Here is a 22,433-nt window from a genome sequence, read left to right as displayed (position 1 = left end):
ATCTGCTGGAAATACAAAAAAAGGTTATACTGTCTATTGGAAATTCACATTTGGTCAACATGAAGAAATGGGAATCACTGTCAGTTATCTAAAGTTAAAATAATACCTTTTACACAAAGCAATGTGAATAGAAGAAGAAAGGAGTCCATTTAGACTTGCTTTTTGTGAAGTATTTTCCTATGTTAAGTTGATTACACAAAGACAAACTACAAAAATTAGTTGTTCTTCATAAGCCACACCCCTATGTTGTTTAATCATTGGTGGAAAAAAGATGACACTGTTCTTCTGTTATAAAACCTCTTGCCTATAGGTGGCTGAGTCAGCCTGTTATCAATTATCTTTTAAAGGAGAAGTCCACTTCCAGAACAAAAATTGACAGATAATGTACTCACCCCTTGTCATCCAAGATATTCATGTCTTTCTTTCTTCAGCCATAAGGAAATTATGTTTTTTGAGGGAAACATTTCAAGATTTTTCTCCATATAATGGACTGATATGGTGCCCCAAGTTTGAACTTCCAAAATATATTCCAAAATTATATGCAGCTTCAAACGATCCCAAAAGCAGTTGTAAACCATCCCAGCCGAGGAAGAAGGGTCTTATCTAGCGAAACGGTTATTTTCATAAAAATAATACAATTTATATACTTTTTAATATCAACACTCATCTTGTCTCACTCTGCCTAATCTGTTTTTATTCTGGTTCATGACAGTTAGGGTATGTCGAAAAACTCCCATCTCATGTTCCCCCTCAACTTCAAAATCATCTTATATTGCTGTTTTACCTTTTTTGTTAAGGGTGTTTGATCTTCTTTGCATGTTCACTTTGCAAAGACTGTGTCGGTACGTCTGCAGCAATGTAGGATGATTTTGAAATGATTTTTGAAGTTGAGGGAGAAAATACGATTGAAGTTTTTCGACAAACACTAACTCTCTTGAGTTCAGGGAGAGCAAGACAAGACGAGCGTCTGAAATTAAAAAGTATTTAAATTATATGTTTTTAAATGAAAATAACCAATCATTTCACTAGATAAGACCCTTTTTCCTTGTCTGGGATCGTTTACAACCACATTTAAACTGCATTTTGGAAGTTCAAAATTGGGGCACCAAAGCAGTCCATTATATGGAGAGAAATGAAATGTCTTGAAATGTTTCCCTCAAAAACATAATTTCTTTACGGCTGAAGAAAAAAAAACACACATCTTGGATGACAAGGGTGAGTACGTTATCTGTACATTTTTGTTCTGGAAGTGGACTTCACCTTTAAGTGAATGAATTCAAATGCTCTACTACTGTAATGAGAATAAATGATACATATGGACATTTATGGTTTTAGAACAATTATTACAATTCTACAACTTTCTAGCAGAAAAAAAAAATGAAGAGAGAAGTTACACTGATAAAGAGTCAAGTGGCTGAGTGAGTCATTGAATCATTCATTAGACCTATTTGTGGAATTCATTCAACCAAATTGTATGCTGATTCATTCAGAAACAAACAACTCGCTGAATTTATAACAATAGCAGCATACTATTTTTTTGATTCCTCTTATATATTTATATAACAGAAGGAGTAAGAGTAGTCTGTGATTTTGAGCCCTGTAGAAGTAAATCACTGAATCACTCAACTGATTGTTTTATTCAGGAATGGCACTAGGTCATTCTATAACTGTGGATACATCTCATGTCTGTGAAGTGTATTTTTAATATCATTAATATAAAGCCCTGATGCTTAATTTTCTAGTACACTGTTATATTTTTCTCAATCACAGTTCTATATGTTGAAAAAGCCATATCTTTTGTTAAAAAAATTATGTTCATATCACATACTGCCCTGATATTCAGCTCTCCGATGTTGTAAAGTTGCTCATTCTACTCTGCATTTAAGCATGAAAATTACCTAAAATATAAATGAATTACATAGTTTTGTCTGCAGTTAAATGAGGTTATCAAGACATTTGGGTGTGTGCTTCAAAAAAAATAAGTGTTTATTGTGATATAACCTGTTTATTTGTGTCTGAAAAACCATTGTCAACTAAGTTACCCCCTCAGAAAGGAATGGTTTGTACCATTCTCGCATAATTTGCACAGTATGATGATATTTCCTCTAGAAGCACATGGATGAAACACTATGTTCTCTCTCTTTCCCCTAATATTGGTTAAACTAGTAAACCTGTGTCAAGAGTGGACTAACTGACTGTCAACAGTGTTACACAAGTATTATTGCTGCAATTTTTTACAAGACAATTTGGTAACGCTTTAGATTACAACCCGCAAAGAACTACGTAAGTAAACTGAATTTACGGTGTATGTTTCTGTAATTATAGTGTACCTATAAAGAACGTACATGTAGGTATAAGGGAACACTATGTTATATTTGGGTAATAAGGGGATAACAAACCAGATATTCAACCTGCAAAGAACTACATAAGTAAACTGAATTTACGGTGTACGTTTCTGTAATTATAGTGTACCTATTAAAGAACATACATGTAGGTATACGGGAACAATATGTTACGTTTTGGTAATAGAGAGTAACAACCAGATATACAACCTGCAAAGAACTGCGTAAGTAAACTAAAGTTACGGTGAATGTTTCGTATTTATATTGTACCTACGTGTAAGTATAAGGGAACAATAGGTTACGTTTGGGTAATAAGGGGGTAGCAAATAGATATACAAATAATTTATAATGGATTAATTTAAAAAAAAAACTTAACAGGTACCTGTTCTATTAAATCGTACGTTTGGTGTATCTATACCTAAGCTTTTTAAAATTACTGGGGAAATATACTCTTGTTCCATGTAATTACAGGGTAAGTGTGCCCTCTGCGGGTTGTAAATTAAAGTGGCGATTGTTCCCCTCTTGTTCAACGAAGTTACAGGGTAGGTTCAATACATATAACAACGCGACGTAAAATGTGGTTCTACAAAACGTACATTTATTTACATTTTTACAGACACTAAATGTACAATACTGACATATTTACATCATCTAAACATTTAACGTTTACTTAATATGAAATTATAACATTTCATTCTGTTCTGTGTGATTTCTGTTGCCAGCTCGTTTCCAAGAATAGGTCTACATAATGTTATCATGACTACACGTTAAACCCTTAAAATAAATAATATTTCTGCAATCGTTTAATCATTCATGTAATATTAACTTCGTTTGCTGTGGTGGAACACAAAGGCGTTTTCTCTAACATGCTGTGACTAACAATAGAACCATAAAATACACCGAACACGCATCATAATTACAAATTAAACAATTTTATTTGTGTGCTGTAACCCAGATCTTCAGAATCCATACGATTCTGGTATGGATCCATACGAATCCATACCAGAACCAAATTCAAGGCTTTGTCCGGCGATCTTCATCTCCATCTCTAGCGAGTCCAGCAGCAACAGCCACAAACCCGTGCTAAAGTGCATTTTGCGACAGGAAAATCGGACGTTCATTGGCTCTCGCCTGCATTCGTCACAGATTACGACATGCCGTGTTTCTGGTGAGATGTGTTGGAATGACGCGCGGGCGCCTTCGAGGAGTGGATCAAGACAATAATCTGGATAATATTTTCAGCGATTAACAATTTAAATTCTGCTCTCATCCTACTGCACCTCAAACCTACTGTATTCCGCCAGAGAGGACTGCGGCTGCAAACGCATCGTTATTTGGATTACGTTTTTGTATGGCTGTTGACATTTTTGCAATAAATAAATGATTGTGATTGCACTTTCCTGTTTTTTATATTTTTATTAATGTTCAGTCATAGTTAACGTTAGGTTTAGAGGTAGAAGTGGGATTAGCGACTGTAAAAAAATATTTTTAGATATATTTTCAGATTGTGTGTTTATGTATTGAACCTACCCTGTAACTTCGTTGAACAAGAGGGGAACAATCGCCACTTTAATTTAAAGCCCGCAGAGGCACAATTACCCTGTAACTACATGGAACAAGAGTATATTTTCCCAGTAATTTTAAAAAGCTTACGTATAGATACACCAAACTTACGATTTAATAGAACAGGTACCTGTTAAGTTTTTAAGTAATTCCATTATAAATTATTTGTATATCTGTTTGCTACCCTGTTATTACCCAAACGTAACATATTGCTCCCTTATACTTACACGTAGGTACAATATAAATACGAAACATACACTGTAACTTCAGTTTACTTGCGCAGTTCTTTGCAGGTTGCATATCTGGTTGTTACCCCCGAATTACCAAAACGTAACATAGCCTATTGTTCTCTTATACCTACACATACGTACTAATAGGTACACTATAATTACAGAAACGTACACCGTAAATTCAGTATACTTATATAGTTCTTTGCATGTTGCGTATCTGGTTTGTTACTCCCTTACTACCCAAATTTAATTTCCTTATACCTACATGTACGTTCTTTATAGGTACACTATAATTGCAGAAACATACACCGTAAATTCAGTTTACTTACGTAGTTCTTTGCGGGTTGTAATCTAAAGCGTTACCGACAATTTTACTAAAACGTATGTTTTAATGAAAATATACTTCTAAACATACCATATGCACAGTAGTTCTAGGCTTAAATGTGGAGTATAGGCCCAAAACACTAAAATGTCAACTAAGTCAACTGTGTTACCCAGTAAAGGTCACATGGTGGACAGTAGCAAAGATAGATGGTATTTTATGCACATATTCCTACAGATCTCCTTTATGTATATAGCACTTTAATAATCTAATACAAACCCAGTATATAATATATATAAAATATAAACCCAAATGTACTGTTTATGAATCCCACAGATGTTGAATTGCTTTTTTGTGCATTTCCTGTATGTCTGGTGGTTTGGTTTTTAGTCAGGTGGGGAATAAAGACTACAGCACTGTGCATACTGACAGCACAGTAATAAACAGCAGAGTCTGATAGACTGAGATCAGAGATTTTCAGAACTCCATTCAGGTTATCTTCTCTTTCCAAATTAAACCGGCCTTTAAATCCATCCTCTAAGGTGGGCTTACTTGTAGCACCGTAACTGAACATGATCAAGGTCATGGCTGTATCCTTCTGCTGATACCACTGCATGTTAGGCATGCTACTGTCATCATGACTACACTTTATTTCTGCCATTTCCTTCTTGTTGGCAAATATGGGTGTCGGGTCTTGTTGAACGGTCACACACCTTATCTTGCCTGTTAACCAAAAATATAGGTGTTAAGAGATATTCTATTTCAAAGCACAGAACAATAACAAAATGATAAATAGCTATAATAATTCAGTCATACTGCCATCAAGGGACATCTTACCTATATATAAAAGGAAATATATGCACAGTCCATATGCAGCTCTGAGCATTCTTCTAAAACAGGGTGAGAAGTGGTCTGATCATGCACACAGCAAAAACAAATCTGATGAGACAGACTGTATGAGACTTTAGAATAGACAGTGAGAGAGGGAAACCTCTACATTAGAATAAAATCGTATCTCCCCCTACTGACTGTATCACATCAATGAGATGTTCGTGAAAGTGTTTTTGGCAGAAGGGTGGAGTGTAGCATCATTAATGCAAGGGTATGTGTGAGTGTTCAGGTTCTACTGGCTTGTCTGTAAAGATATGTGTTCATTTATTTGTGGTTGAGGCAGGTGTGATTGCAGTTTATCTAAAGAGTTTTTGTTGTACAAATTATTGGCATTTATTCACTGTGTAAACTAGCAGCACACAGATACACGGCATCAATCCCCTTCTTAACATCCACTTTTAGGGTCCATTTCTTAATCTCTGTACCTGACACTGTAAAACCGGTTTCAAAACCTTTTTCATTTGAGGGAGAGTTAACTATGTAACTCCCTACAAGCACTAGATCCCCTTTCATTTGTCTGTACCAGAATTTGTAGTCATAGTTTGTGTCATTCTGGTAACAGTGCATTTCAACTGAAGAGCCTGGAAGACTGGATATGTACTTTGGCCATTGAGTGATCAGAACACAGTCACTGAAATCTGCTGGAAATACAAAGACATATTTAGAAAAACAGGATATTTACTCAAAAACATGAGAGTCACTGTCATTTCTTTTTCCAAGTGTAATACCTTTTAGGCAAAGCAATGTTAATAGGAGAAGAAAGGAGTCCATTGTTTTTTTGTGAAATGTTCTCTGATATTCAGTTAACTACAAAAATACCTAGCAGTTCATATGCTGTATTATGAAGCCACACCCCTTTGTTGCTTAGCCATTGGTCCAAAAAAGGACACTTTTGTTCTACTGCAAAAGCTCTTAAGCTGCTGCCTTCTATAGTGACTGATTTAAAAAAAGACAGCAACTTGGCTCACCACAAATAGACAGAGCATAACTCACAATGGATACTAATGGAGTTTGACATTACCATGTTGCAAAGGTAATACTGTAATTAGAATAAAAATTGCACACATAAATACTGACCCCTTTCACATTTCTAGTTTGGAATGTGGTTGTATACTATAGCAGGGTAAACCTTCATACAGGTGAATGGGAAACCATGTCAAATGTGAGTCCAAATTATTAATAGGCACAAAGTCATTGCCTTTTGTTGAATTTCACAGTTTTGGTAGCCAAAATATTTTCGCAGAACATTAGTTTGTCAAGACAACACAACTGAAGAGATCTATATTATATTATTAGCTAATTAAATGTTGGTCTTTTGTGAAAATGTCTTTTAATGTCTTCACAAGCACTCAAGCCATTTGCAAATTTGCTTGGATCATAGCTTGAATATAGTGAATCATTTGCTCAACCAATTCATTCATTTAGAACCCTGTAACTGTGTGTTGCATTGAGATATAACAATATTTTGTGTATATATATATATATATATATATATATATATATTAGTATAAAAGCAACATCAAACTTGCTGTCATTGTTTTCATACATCAGTGAGCATCTGATTACCTGTGTAACTCTAAGAGTGCTCTTGCTGTGGTCCATAGTTCAGCTATTTTACTGAAATTTTGCATCAAATGTAGGTATTTATTGGCAGCATTTCTCTTAACTCTATCCATCATCTTGGATGTTTCATCAATATTTTTACAATGCATCCTAGTATTGCATTATCTGTAAAGGATGAGTTACTTTAAAGGTCGGCCAGAATACATGATGGCTGTCTAGGTAGCTCTTTACTAAGTTTTGGAGCAAAGCTTATATTTGATTGTGTCTTCTATTAAATAATAATAGACAGTGATAAAAATCTTTTTTTTCTTTTTTTTTTTAATTGTTCAAATTAAACCAAAAGAAAATGAACTGTCATCTCAGTTTAAGTTAGATTCTTCTTTTGTGTGTACTGTATTTCCTGTATGTCTAGCGGTTTGGTTTTTAGTCGGGTAGATAATAAAGACTACAGCACTGTGCATACTGACAGCACAGTAATAAACAGCAGAGTCTGATAGACTGGGACTAGGGATTTTCAGAACTCCATTCAGTGTAGTTTTTCTTTCCAATTCAAACCAGCCTTTAAATTCATCCTCATAGCTGGGGTCAGTGTTAGCACCATAACTTAACACAATCAAGACCATGGCTGTATCCTTCTGCTGATACCACTGCATGTAATTCATGGTATTATCATCATGACTACACATTATCTCTTCCATTTTATTCTTGTTGGCTAATATGTGTGTTGGGTTCTGTTCAACATTCACACACCTCACCTTCCCTGTGGAAAAAAAAAAAATGGTTTTGAGAGATATTCTCTTTCAAAGCAAAGAACATTAACTAAAATGATATATAATAATTTGATAATTTTGCTATTAAAGGACATCTTACCTATACATAATAAGAAATAAATGCACAGTCCACATGCAGCTCTAAACATCCTTCTAAAACAGGGTGAGAAATGGTCTGGTCATGCACACAGTAAAAATAATCTGACAAGTGAGAGAGAGTTTGAGACTTTAGTATAGACAGAGAGAGAGGGAAACCTGTGCACTAAAATAGATTGTCATATCTCCCCCTGCTGACTGTATCACATCAATGAGACCTTCGTCTGAAAGTGTTTTTGGCTGAAGGGAGGAGTGTAAGATCAGTAATGCAACTGACTTGTCTGTAAAGAAACAGCTTCATTTATTTGTGGTTGATGCAGGTGTGATTGCAGGTTGCCATCCAAAAAGTTTTTGTTACACAATTTACTGTCATTTATTCACTGTGTAAACTAGCAGCACACAGATACACAGCATCAATCCCCTTCTTAACATCCACTTTCAGGGTCCATTTCTTTTTCCCCGTACTCGATACTTCAAAGCCGTTCTCAAAACCTTTCTCATTTGAGGGAGCTTTAACAATGTAGCTCCCTAAAGCACTAGTTCTTCTCCTTTTATTTGTCTGTACCAGTATTTGTAGTTATAATCTGTTTTGTTCTGGTAACAGTGCATTTCAACAGAAGAGTCTGGAAGACTGGATATGTACTCTGGCCACTGAGTGATCAGAACACCATCACTGAAAGCTGCTGGAAATACAAAAATAAAGTAATAAAAACAAAATTTGTTATTTATTCTAAATCTACATTTATTCAAAACCATGAGGATTGCTGTCAGTTCCTATTCCAAGTTAAAGTTTAATACCTTTTAGACAAAGCAATGTTAATAGGAGAAGAAAGGAGTCCATTTAGAGTTCGTATTGTGAAACGTTCTCTGATGTTCAGATAATTACAAAAAATAAAAAATAGTAGTTCATGTACTGTATTTTGAAGCCACACCCCTTTTGTTGCTTAACCATTGGTGGAAAAAGAGGACAATTTTGTTCTGTTCCAAAAGCTCTTGCCTACATATGCAGCTGACTTATTTTAAGTATCTGGTTTAAAAAAACAAACAAAACAAAACAAACAAACAAACAAACAAAAAAAAAAAAACAGCAATTCAGCTCACAACAGCCAGAAAAAAAAAAAAAAAAGTAGTAGAGTTTGGCATTAGCATGTTTCAAAGTTAATGCTGTAATGAGAATCAAAATAGCACAAATATAAATAAGGACCCTTTTCACATATTCAAGTTTAGAATGTGGTTGCACAAATACTCAGAGTAATATGTCATTCCAAATCCAGCTACTGAATCATTCATTCAACCAGTTCATTCATTCAGAACTCTGTTACTGTGTGATGCACAGCACAACATAATTACCTGTGTAACTTTCAAGAGTGCTCTTGCTGTGATCCATAGTTCAGCTATTTTACTGATATGTCAACGTGATCTCATGATAATTCTTATGCATTTTACGTAAAATGTGGTTCCACAAAACCTACATTTACTTACGTTTTTACAGGCAGTAAAACGTACAATACTGACGTATTTTCAGCATCTAAACGTACAAATACTTACATATTTTTAGCATTTAAACGTACAAAACTGACGTATTGAGGACACCTAAAAACGAATCCATATGAATATTGAATTCGCTGCATTAATTTCATTATTGTTGTTTTTAGTTGTCATACCAATGGCCTTATGTTTCCAGTTGCACTTTTAAATAGTTTAATAGTTTAATATGAAATTATAACATTTCGTTCTGTTCTGTGTTATTTCTGCTGCCGGTTCGTTTCCAAGGATAGGTACACATAATGTTAAACAAGACTACACTTTAAACCCTTAAAATAAATAAAATTTCTGCAATCGTTTAACCATCCATGTAATATTTACTTAGTTTGCTGTGGTGGGACACAAAAGACGTTTCCTCCGACATGCTGTGACTAAAAATAGAACCCGAACACGCATCATAATTACAAAATGAAACAATTTTATTTGTGCGCTATAATCCAGATCTTCAGAATCCATACGATTACGAGGAACAGACCCAAAATCAAGACTTTATCCGGCGATCTTCATCTCCATCCGCGCAGTGAGTCCAGTAGCAACAGCAAATACTGATGGGTCGTTCTTGAACGATTCGTTCATTTTGAACGAATCTTTAATGTGACTCGGGACGAACGAGTCGTCTCGGCGAGTGATTCGTTCAGTCATCCTATTAGGTTCTGTACTGGAATTAGTTCACCTGTTTTAGAGTGGTTCGTTCACCTTATGGGGCTGTCACGTGATGAACGAACGACTCAAACCCGAAGACTCAAAAGATGAACTAATCAATTCTCTTTCCGGCTCAGACTGCATAGGTTAACATTAAGGGGCTGTCACGTGATGAACGAACGACTCAAACCCGAGGACTCGAGAAATGAACTAATCAATTCTCCTTCCGGCTCAGGCTGCATAGGTTAACATTACGGGGCTGTCATGTGATGAACGAACGACTCGAACCCGAAGACTCAAAAGATGAACTAATCAATTCTCTTTCCGGCTCAGACTGCATAGGTTAACATTACGGGGCTGTCACGTGATGAACGAACGACTCAAACCCGAAGACTCAAAAGATGAACTAATCAATTCTCTTTCCGGCTCAGACTGCATAGGTTAACATTACGGGGATGTCACGTGATGAACGAACGACTCGAACCCGAAGACTCAAAAGATGAACTAATCAATTCTCTTTCCGGCTCAGACTGCATAGGTTAACATTACGGGGCTGTCACGTGATGAACGAACGACTCGAACCCGAAGACTCAAAAGATGAACTAATCAATTCTCTTTCCGGCTCAGACTGCATAGGTTAACATTACGGGGCTGTCACGTGATGAACGAACGACTCAAACCCGAGGACTCGAGAAATGAACTAATCAATTCTCCTTCCGGCTCAGGCTGCATAGGTTAACATTACGGGGATGTCACGTGATGAACGAACGACTCAAACCCGAAAGCTTGTCAGATAAGAGGCGAGGTGAGCGAATCATAGACTAAAGACACAGGTAAACAATGAAAGAATCTTTTCTGTTTCTTATAGCATTATAGTTTTGTTTTGTTTGTAGTGTGATCAACGTTTGTGTAAGCAGTAGATGTGTTAGGGAAGTAAAACGTAACATTTTAATTATATTTTGCTAAAATGAACAAAATGAACGAAATGACTCGAAAAAAGATTCGTTCATTTTGCTGAACGAGACTCAAAGGACCGAGTCGGTAAAATGATCCGAACTTCCCATCACTAACAGCAAATAAACCCGCGCTGAAGTGCATTTTACAAATTCAAATACTGCCGCGTCAAGAAACGACAGGTTTTACAGCAGGAAAATCGAACGCTCGTTGGCTCTCGCCTGCATTCGTCACAGATTCCGACATGCCGGGTTTCTGGTGGGAACTGTTTGAAAGATGCGCGGGCGCCTTCTTCACGGAGTGGATCAGGATAATAATTTGGATGATATTTTCACCGATTAACTATTTAAATTTTGCTCTGCACCTCAAACAAACCTACTGTATTCCGCCAGAGAGGACTGCGGCTGCAACGCATCTTCATTTGGATTACTTTTGGTACTGCTGTACGTTTTTGCAATAAATAAATGAATGTGATTGCACTTTTCTGTCTGCCATGTTTTTGTACAGAGAGAGTTATGGTTAGGTTTAGAGGCAGGAGTGGGATTAGTGACTATAAAAATATTTTAATGCTGTATTGTTACTAAAATGGTAATTTCCCTGCATATTTTGGTCATTTACGTGTTATAGCTTTTTATATTCGCTATAAAATGGGTAGGTTTAGGTTTGGGGGTAGGTTAAAGGGGCTAAAAATCTAAATCGCTTATTAATAAAATGATAAAAAGGCATATTTGCTATAAAATGGGTAGGTTTAGGTTTGGGGGTTGGTTAAGAGGGTTAAAAATCTAAATTGCTTAATAAAATGACAAAAAGGCATTGATACGAATGAAATAAAAGATACGTAAATATTTTACATTTTTTAACTAAAATTACGTAGCGATTTGTACATTTTAAACGTTGAAATACGTCTAAATTGTACGTTTTAGCATCAATAAAAACGTACAAAAATGTACGTTTTGTGCCCCCAAACGTATAAATACCTACGTGTAAACAATGAGACCAGGATATGTTGTGTCAAATGTAAGTATTTATTGGCAACATTTCTTCTAACTGTATCCACCATCTTGGATGTTTCAGCAATGTTTTTACAATGCATCCTAGTGTTGTGTTATCCTAATAAATAATCCTAAAACCTAATATTATCTGTCATATCAGTTAAGTTAGATTCTTCTTTTGTGTGTACTGTATTTCCTGTATGTCTGGCGGTTTGGTTTTTAGTCGGGCAGATAATAAAGACTGTGCACTGTGCATACTGACAGCACAGTAATAAACAGCAGAGTCTGATTGACTGGGATTAGGGATTTTCAGAACTCCATTCAGTGTAGTTTCTCTTTCCAATTCAAACCGGTCTTTAAATTCATCCTCATAGCTGGGGTCAGTGTTAGCACTATAACTAAACACAATCAAGACCATGGCTGTATCCTTCTGCTGATACCATTGCATGTAATCCATGTTACTATCATCATGACTACACTTTATTTCTACCATTTTATTCTTGTTGGCTAATATGTGTGTTGGGTTCTGTTCAACATTCACACACCTCACCTTCCCTGTGAATAAAAAAAAAAAAAATAGTTTTGAGAGATATTCTCTTTCAAAGCAAAGAACAATAACTAAAATGATAGTTATAATAATTTGATCATTTTGCTATTAAAGGACATCTTACCTATACATAATAAGAAATAAATGCACAGTCCACATGTAGCTCTAAACATCCTTCTAAAACAGGGTAAGAAATGGTCTGGTCATGTACACAGCAAAACTAATCTGACAAGTGAGAGAGAGTTTGAGACTTTAGTATAGACAGAGAGAGAGGGAAACCTGTGCACTAACATAGACAGTCCTATCTCCCTCTACTGACTGTATCAGATCAACAAGACCTTTGTCTGAAAGTGTTTTTGGCTGAAGGGAGGAGTGTAACATCATTAATGCAATTGTATGAGTTCTCAGGTTCTACTGACTTTATTTATTTGTGGTTGATGCAGGTGTGATTGCAGGTTGCCATCCAAGAGTTTTTGTTACACAATTTATTGTCATTTATTTACTGTGTAAACTAGCAGCACACAGATACACAGCATCAATCCCCTTCTTAACATCCACTTTCAGTGTCCATTTCTTTTTCTCCATACTTAATACTTCAAAGCCGTTCTCAAAACCTTTCTCATTTGAGGAAACATTAACAATGTAGCTCCCTAAAGCACAAGTTCTTCTCCTTTTATTTGTCTGTACCAGTATTTGTAGTTGTAATCTGTTTCATTCTGGTAACAGTGCATTTCAACAGAAGATATGTACTTTGGCCACTGAGTGATCAGAACACCATCGCTGAAATCCACTGGAAATACAAAAACATAGTAATAAAAACAGGATATGTTGTTTATTCAAAATCTACACTTATTCAAAACCACAAGGATCACTGTCAGTTCTTATTAAGGTTAGTACCTTTTAGACAAAGCACTGTTAACAGGAGAAGAAAGGAGTCCATTTAGAGTTGCATTTTGTGAAATGTTCTCTGACGTACAGATAATTACAAAAAAAAAAAAAAAAAAAAAAAAAAACTAGTACTTAATTTACTGTATTTTAAAGCCATGCCTCTTTGTTGCTTAACTATTGGTGGAAAAAGAGAATACACTCGTTCTGTTCCAAAAGCTCTTGCCTACATATGCAGCTGACTTCTTTTAGGTAGCTGATTTCAAATAAAAACAGAAAAAAAAAAAAAAAAAAGTTTGGCATTAGCATGTTCCAAAGTTAATTCTGTAATGAGAATAAAAATAGCACATACATAAATAAGGACCCTTTTCACGTTTCCAAGTTTGGAATGTGGTTGCACAAATACTCAGAGTAATATGTCATTCCAAATTCAGCTACTGTCTTTATAAGTAAACCACTACTGTGTGTTGCAGAATATTTTGCTGTGAATTTGACTGGAACTTTTTTTTTTTTTTTCATGGAGTATAAACAAAAAACAGTCATTAATATTCTGTCTAAAATGTTATTTATTTGTTTGTTTGTTTGTTTATTCCAGAAAACAATTTGGCTGTGAATAGGCTTGATATATTGTTTAAATATTTTACTGACATATTGCATCAAATGTAAGTATTCATTGGCAACATTTCTCTAAGCTCCATCCACCATCTTGGATGTTTCACAGACATTGTTGCAATGCATCCAGGTATTGCGTTATCTATTAAGGGCATGTTACCTTAGAATTTGTCCAGAACACATGATGCATTAAAATGGGCTGTCTTGGAGTTTTGGAGCAAAGCTTGTATCTGATTGTATTTTTTATTTGTATTTATTTATTTATTTATTTTCATTTAGAAATTAACCACAGCAACAAGCCTTGCCTTGTCTTGTCTGTTATTTCAGCTGAATCTCACAAACTTTAGATTGCTTTTTTTTGTATTTCCTGTATGTCTGGTGGTTTGGTTTTTAGTCAGGCAGGTAATAAAGACTGTGCACTGTGCATACTGACAGCACAGTAATAAACAGCAGAGTCTGATAGACTAAGATCAGAGATTTTCAGAACTCCGTTGAGTGTAGTTTTTCTTTCCAATTCAAACCTTGAATCTTTAAATCCATCCTCATAGGTGGGGTCACTTGTAGCACTATAACTTAACACAATTAAGGCCATGGCTGTATCTTTCTGCTGATACCATAACATATTTGGCTTGCCACTGTCATCATAATTACATGTTATCTCTGCCATTTTATTCTTGTTGAATAATAAGGGACTCTGGCTTTGTTGAACGTTCACACATCTCGCCATCCCTGTAAAAAAAAAAAAAAAAAAAAAAAAAAAAAAAAAAAAAAAAGGCTTTTTCAAAGGACAGAACAATAGCAAACATAAAAAAGATTTGTATTAACTGATGGACATCTTACCTATATACAAGTAGAAAAATATGTACAGTTCATATGCAGCTTCAAACATCTTCCTAAAACAGTATGCAAAAACTCAGCACACAGCAAATATAATGTGACAAGAGAGTGTGCGTGTGTGTGATGCTTTACCAAAAGAAAAAAGAGTGGAAAAACTCTAGATTAAATAAACAGTTGTATCTCCCCCTACTGACTGTACAACATCAACAAAACCTTGATGCGAAGGTGTTTTTGGCGGGAGGGAGGAGCAAATGAGATCAGAATGTCAGAAATGAAATCTGTTTGTGTTATGGGTTTATTTATTAGTGGTTGAGGCAGGTGTGATTGCAGGTTGCTATCCAAAGAGTTTTTGTTGTAGAAATGATTGCCATTTATTCACTGTGTAAACTAGCAGCACACAGATACACGGCATCAATCCCCTTCTTAACATCCACTTTCAGGGTCCATTTCTTTTTCTCTGTACTTGATACTTCAAAGCCGTTCTCAAAATCTTTCTCTTTTGAGGAAGTGCTAATAATGTAGCTCCCGATAAGCACTGGTCCTTCACCTTTTATTTGTCTGTACCAGTATTTGTAGTCATAGTTTGTATCATTCTGGTAACAGTGCATTTCAGCTGAAGAGCCTGGGAGACTGGATATGTACTCCGGCCATTGAGTGATCAGAACACCATCACTAAAAACAGCTGGAAACACGAAGATATATTAAGAAAAACAGTTTACATTGTCTACTAGAAATATGCATTTGGTCAAAACCATGAGTGTCACTGTCATTACTCCTATTCCTATTCCAGGTTATTACTCCTATTGCTATTCCAGGTTAAATTTTAATACCTTTAAGACAAAGCAAAGTTAACAGGCGAAGAAAGGAGTCCATTTAGAGTTGCTTTTGTGAAATATTATTTGATGTTCACTTATTTACACAAAGACAAAAAATAATAGTTCTGTATTTAGGACACACCCCTTTGCTGCTCAGTCATTGGTGGAAAAAATATGACACTTTTGTTCGGATCCACAACCTCTTGCCTAAAAGTCACTGCCTTTTTTTAAGTGACTGATTTTAAATGCTCTGAAGACAACAATTCTGGTCACCACAGAAACAGCATATGATTCACAAAAAATACCAATGAGGTTTCGACATTAGCATGTTAAAAAAATCAAATACTACAATGAGAATTAAAATAACACACTCATTCTTGCACATGTGGATTTTGGGGACTCGCCATAGGTGCAGTGCTTTTTATACTCAACCCCCACCCTACACCTAAACCTACCTCTCACAAGAAGCTATTGGCAATTTTTGACTTTCATAAAACACTGTTTAGTGTTTTAGTAGTTGGCAGAAGCTGTTTACACTAACTCCGCCCACCAATGTGTGATTGGGCTAGTAAACTCTACAAAAGCCGGCTGTTTATCATCAGTTCCAGTGGCACAAAGGATAGAACATGTGTTCCCTTTTCAACTTCTGGCAAACTTTTTTTCTCAATTTTCAAATCTAATATCATATCGGAAAGGCATTTATTTTCAATAAAAATAAAGGGAATTATTGAAAAGTTGAAAATAAAGTATCGGTTAGGGTTAGGGTTAGGGCTTATTGTCCCAGTAAGGCAGCATCCATTTAATAAATTGAATTAAAACTATAATTTACACTCAGTACATAATTACTGCATACTGTTTTAATGTACTACAGTACTGAGGTGCAGATAATTGTCTATTTGCAATAAGGGTTATAAATAGCAGAAAATTCTGCTATTTAACATAGTGTGAATAAAATCTATCACTATTTGCACTTAGTGTAAATAGCATCTCTTGCTAAGAAAATATGCTATTTTTACTTAGTGTAAAAAGCATCCAATTGCTACACTTAGTGCAAATAGCCTCTATCACTATTTACAGTTAGTGCAAATTGCCAAAAGCTTTTTGGTTTACAGAGAGACCGAAAGTGCCCTCATAACCATATTTATGTTGTAGTAACCATGTAATTATGCACATTTGTATCCTCATAAACCATATATACCAGACCACATGCACACACAAACACAAATGGTCCTGTTTCAAATTTCCAGGTTCTTCTATACAGGTAAACCATGATAAATATATTTCTGAGACCCCATTTGCTCCAACAGTTAAAGAGACAGTGAGAGAGAGAGGTTATATTTATCCCCTCAGCAGTACATTACTGTCAGGGTAATTTTACACATATTTATAATATTATATATTTTTTGTGTGTGTGTGTTTTGTGTATTTATTTATTTAACCCTCTGGGGTCTGAGGGGGGTTTGGGGCCCTGGAGAAGTTTTGACATTGAAAAAATTGGCTAGATCATAAATGCTGCAACAATGTATCATCACAGACTGTGACTGCCTTATTGGTCTTTTACCATTTTGAAGCCAAAATACATAATTTAAAGAAACATCACTTTGTCAACACAATACAATCAAAAAGATTTGTATTATGTGTCAGTTTTTAATATGAACCTTTTTTGTGAAAATGTCTTTTGCACGCTATAAGGAATCTGTGATCCAAGCGTGGTGCATTTCTCTGACCGCAGAAAACAGCCTCTAATTTGTAATGAATATTACAGTGAAAATCTGAGTAAATTATTATCAAAAAGTCCATTCTGCTGTTTTTCAAACAGCCCAAATGAATGCAGTATGATCACTGTCTCAATGTAGATATTCATATGACACAAATACTAAGAGTAGTATGCTATTTTGAATTCCGCTACTGCGTTTATAAGTAAATCATTGAATCATTCACTCAACCAGTTTAATTCAAACTCAGCTGAACAGGGGTGCCTTTTCCATACCACAAAGTAACTTGCTGATTAACCTCCATAGTCCAATGCATTGTTGTGGAAACGAACTAGCTAGTCACGGTCTTATCTCTGTTGTTTGAACCACATAAGTTCAACAATGCACAGCTGCTGTTAATGACGTCACATGCTGTGGTGTAGTTATAACTTCTGCTGTTTAACTGATTAGAGATCTCTAAAATGCAGCTATATTGAACATGGCACCTGATGGCTAATTTACTATTTTTCCTTCCCTGTCATTTTATTTTATTTGATGTTTGATTCATCATGGGTTCCCTCTTACATCATACTCCATTTATGCACATGTGCACTATTAAATAAAATGGCACTTATAGAGGACGGGCAGAAATACATAGATTAAAATGCGTTTTTATTTAGATAGAATGGAAGATATAGTACTGTACTGCATGTTAGCTTGCTTATTGTGCCCAGCAGCATATATTATTAAGCCCAAATGTCTTACTAACAAGGAACTATGTTTCTAAGCACAGGTCAATAGCTGTAGTTCCAGTCACGTATGTTTGTGACGCTGTTTGCGAATGTTCATTTGAACAATGGTTGAACTATGTTGGTAATGACGGAACTTGCGACCGTAGTTGGTTAACGATGCTTTTGGGAAACACACCCCAGAGCAAAAGTAGCCATCAATATTGTATAAATTGTAAGATACTCAATGTTAATTGTTGTATAAAAGCAATATCACGTTCTCAATCATAGTGTTTTCTAAAAAGTGACAAGCCTGTGATTTCCTGTGGCACAAGAAAGACCACTCTTGATTACGAACATTTGCATAGCTATTTTTATTGATATGTTGCATAAGTATATTGTTGCTAGCATTCAGGTATTGTATTTGCATCCAGCACATGCAATCTCACCTTGAAATTTGTCCATCTTAGAATCTTAGAGGTGTTGAATTGTTTTGTGTGTGTGTATTTCCTGTATGTTTGGTGGTTTAGTTTTTAGTCGGGCAGATAATAAAGACTACAGCACTGTGCATGACAGCACAGTAATAAACAGCAGAGTCTGATAGACTGAGATTAGAGATTTTCAGAACTCCATTCAGTGTATCTATTCTTTCCAATTCAAACCGGTCTTTAAATCCATCCTCGACGATGGCTTTACCATAACTGGACACAATCAAGGCCGTGGCTGTATCCTTCTGCTGATACCATAACATGGTTAGCATGAGACGGTCATAATGACTACACTTTATCTCTGCCATTTTGTTCTTGTTGGCTAATATGAGTGTGGGGTTCTGTTGAACGGTCACACATCTCACCATCCCTGTGAAAAAAAAGGCTTTGAAAGATATTTGATTTCAAAGCAAAAAACAAAAACAAAAATGCTAAAAAAATAAATAAATTATTGATAATCACAAAACATCTTACTGATATACAAGAAGAAAAATATGCCCAGTCCATATGCAGCTCTAAACATTCTTCTAAAGCAGTCTTAGAAAAACTCTCAAAAATAATATGACAAGAGCATGAGAAACTTTACTAAAGATGTAAGAGGAATCCTCTATATTAAAATGAACAATGTGCATCTCCCCCTGCTGACTATCAGAGAGGTCTTATCGTGACACTGTTTTTGAGGAGGGAGGAGTATAATGTCATTCTCTGCATGATCCGTATGTGCAAGTACTCTTGTTCTGCTGACTTGTCTGTAAGGGTTTATTTATTTGTGGCTTAGGCAGGTGTGATTGCAGAGTGACAACATTTTTGTCTTATAGTTTAGTGTGATTCATTCACTGTGTTAACTAGCAGCACACAGATACACAGCATCAATCCCCTCCTTAACATCCACAGTCAGGGTCCATTTCTTTGTCTCTTCGCCTGGCACTTCGAAGCCATTTTCAAAACCCTTCTCAAATGTTCTCGAAGTCCCGATGATGCTAACAATAAGTTCTGGTCCTTCACCTTTCATTTGTCTGTACCAGTATTTGTAGTCATAGTCTGTATGATTCTGGTAACAGTGCATTTCAACAGAAGAGCCTGGATGACTGGATATGTACTTCGGCCATTGAGTGATCAGAACACCATCACTGAAATCTGCTGGAAATACAGTAATAGTTCAGATTTGTTATCCTGTCATCTACATCAGAGGAAAAAAATATAAATATTGTTGTAATATTACAAATTAATACCTTTGAGAAAAAGCAGTGGCATGCATAGAAGGAGAAACATTGCTATTTAAAATTTCCTCTGTGAAGTGTACTCTGATTCTCTGTTCAGTATAGGCTACTTGACAAACTTGAAGTCACGCCTATTTTTTACAGCATACTTATGAATATTACTGGGTGGATCTAACCATGAAAAAGTGACAAATGACCTAATCAACAAATCAACAAATAATTTTAAATGTAATGACATTCAGCATCATTTAAATTCATTTCAATAGATATAAAATGATATAATTTTAGATATGGTATAAATGTAATATTTTTATTATATGCTTATTTTGGTATTGCAGTATATATCCTCAAAGTGTTAGTCCACCCAAAAATAAAAATGTTGTCAATAATTACTCACCTTCATGTCATTCCAAACCCATAAGACCTTTACTCATCTTCAGAATACAAATTAAGATATTTCTGATGAAATCCAAGAGAGAAGAAATTATTGAATAAAGTCATTATTTTTGTTTTCTTGCTTCATAAAACTGCATTGAACCACTGATGTCACATAGACTATTTTATAGATGTCCTTATTACCTTTCTGGGCCTTGGACATTCTATCTATGCAATATGGATGTGACACATAAATGCTTAGAGAACATATGTGTTACCAATATACCGAATCATTTTAATAAACCCTCATTGATAGAGTCTAAACATCAGAAAAATATCAGTGTTAAAAAATGGAAATAATCATGCGTTATGGTTGTGACAATTAGGGTCAGACACTGTTTTTGAGAGACTACATACTTTGTAGGATTTCTGCGAATTAAAATGCACAAACCAGATGCAATAATACCCAACAAATAACAGATAGCTCTTCACAGAACATATAATTTTTGCTTTATTTTAATTCTGATGTGTCTATTTATGAGGAATATGTACTGTTATGGATGTGACAAGCCTGAAAATAGCACTTACCAGTCTATGGAAAATCATGCACTAAACATAAAAAATAAAAATGCTTTAAAAACTTTAAAAAAAGATCTCACATGGGTATTTGAACCACCAAATGTCAACATCTGTGCTATCAGTATAGTAAAAACCTTTGGTAAAAACTTTATTTTTTTCATGGTAAGTTTGTCATTTGCATGGAATTACCCAAAAACTTTCATTTGTGTTCCGAAGATGAATGAAGGTCTTACAGGTTTGGAACAATGTGAGGGAAATAATTTATTAGTACTAATTAAGCACATATTAATGCCTTACATAACCTTATTCTACATCCCTAATCCCACCGAGTACCTCAATTTAACAACTACCTTATAAAATATATAATAACTATTAATCAGCAGCAAATTAGGAATTTATTGAGGGAAAAGTTGTAGTTAATAGTGAATAAGTGTTCCCTATTCTAAAGTGTTACTGAATTTTCATTTTTGGGTGAACTATCCCTTTAATTAGCATAAACATATTTAAAAAAAAAAAATAATAATAATTTCTTGTTGAACTTTTCTTGAGGTTCACTCAGTTATAGTTGCTAATAATCCTAATATTTTAGTTTAGAATTTCAGCACTTCTTCAGCTTTTATCAGATTAGAAACCATGCTGTATTACCACAGATATTGCTGTATTTCCTGTTTTAATGCTTAGGTTTTTAGTCAGGCACATAACTGAGAATACAACACTGTGCCTTTTAGCAGCACAGAAATAGACAGCAGAATCTGACGACCTCAGGTCAGAGATTTTCAAAGCTCCAGTCGTTGTGTTGTGTCTGGTCATCGTAAATCTCTGTTGGAATTCAGTCTCATGGACTGGTTCAGCTTTGCCATAGCTATAACCAATGAGGGCCAGTGATTTGCTGTTATGGAGCTGCTGATACCATAACATGACATCTAAGTCATTGTCATCATGTTTACAGGAGATCTCAGCGTCTGTGTCTTTGTGATTTTTGAATAGAGACGAAGGCTGATCAAAATGAACGCAGTCTGACAGACCTGTATGAAGAAAATGAAGACTGAAATGAACTAATCTTTCAAAAGAGAATGAAATGGTTTAAAATAAATCAAGAACTTCATACATGCAAATAAGATGATAAAAATGGCTAGTCCATAAGCAACACGACACATCCTTTTCTCATGAAGTTGCACAGAGAGTAAGACTTAGCACCTTAGCAGCATGAACACATTATCAGTACTTCTACTGTACATTTATTGTCTAGAATTACACCTCCCCCTATCGTCAGCTGCACTCCAAAGCACTGGAGGTTTGGAAAAACACATACAGAATACTACAGAAATGCTTACAGATTAGTTAGACAATATGGTAATTCTTACTGTTGTGGTGTCTATCTGTTTTTTAAAAGTTAATATGCACTTGCAATGTTGCCTACTTCAAATCCTAAGAAGTTTATTTTTAAAACACTGTACTTTTAGATGATATAATATACATGAAATAAAAGCCAGTGTACTGAAAGAGAATACAATTTAATGACTATGTGTCTTAACACACGTAAGTACGCTTAAACTGTTCTGTATTATTCAATATTATAGTAATGTATTTTAAATGTGCTAAACTGCAACCTCGTCATTAAAAATGTGTTGTATGTACATGACATGTTTAATGCAAATTACTTTAAAGTATATTTTAGTTTACCATTACCAGTGCACTTTAACTGACTTTCAGTGGCCTTAACTACTATGCACTTACATCAAA

At 35.1% G+C, this 22,433-nt stretch overlaps 1 gene segment (V, D, J or C); it reads right to left on the bottom strand.

The window, feature by feature from the left end:
• LOC127179548 (M1-specific T cell receptor beta chain-like) overlaps nucleotides 1-19,814 on the bottom strand; it is a 47,917-nt gene extending 28,103 nt beyond the window's left edge. Inside the window, 3 exon segments of the C gene segment in view lie at nucleotides 12,964-13,071; nucleotides 19,465-19,656; nucleotides 19,749-19,814. Coding sequence covers nucleotides 12,964-13,071; nucleotides 19,465-19,656; nucleotides 19,749-19,788 — 340 coding nt within the window.
• Nucleotides 19,815-22,433: the final 2,619 nt, after the last annotated feature.

This window comes from Labeo rohita, chromosome 17, assembly GCF_022985175.1.
Source record: "Labeo rohita strain BAU-BD-2019 chromosome 17, IGBB_LRoh.1.0, whole genome shotgun sequence".
NCBI classification, from domain to species: domain Eukaryota; kingdom Metazoa; phylum Chordata; class Actinopteri; order Cypriniformes; family Cyprinidae; genus Labeo; species Labeo rohita.
Note: the sequence above shows the minus strand (reverse complement) of the source record. Positions and strands in the feature narration are given on the sequence as shown.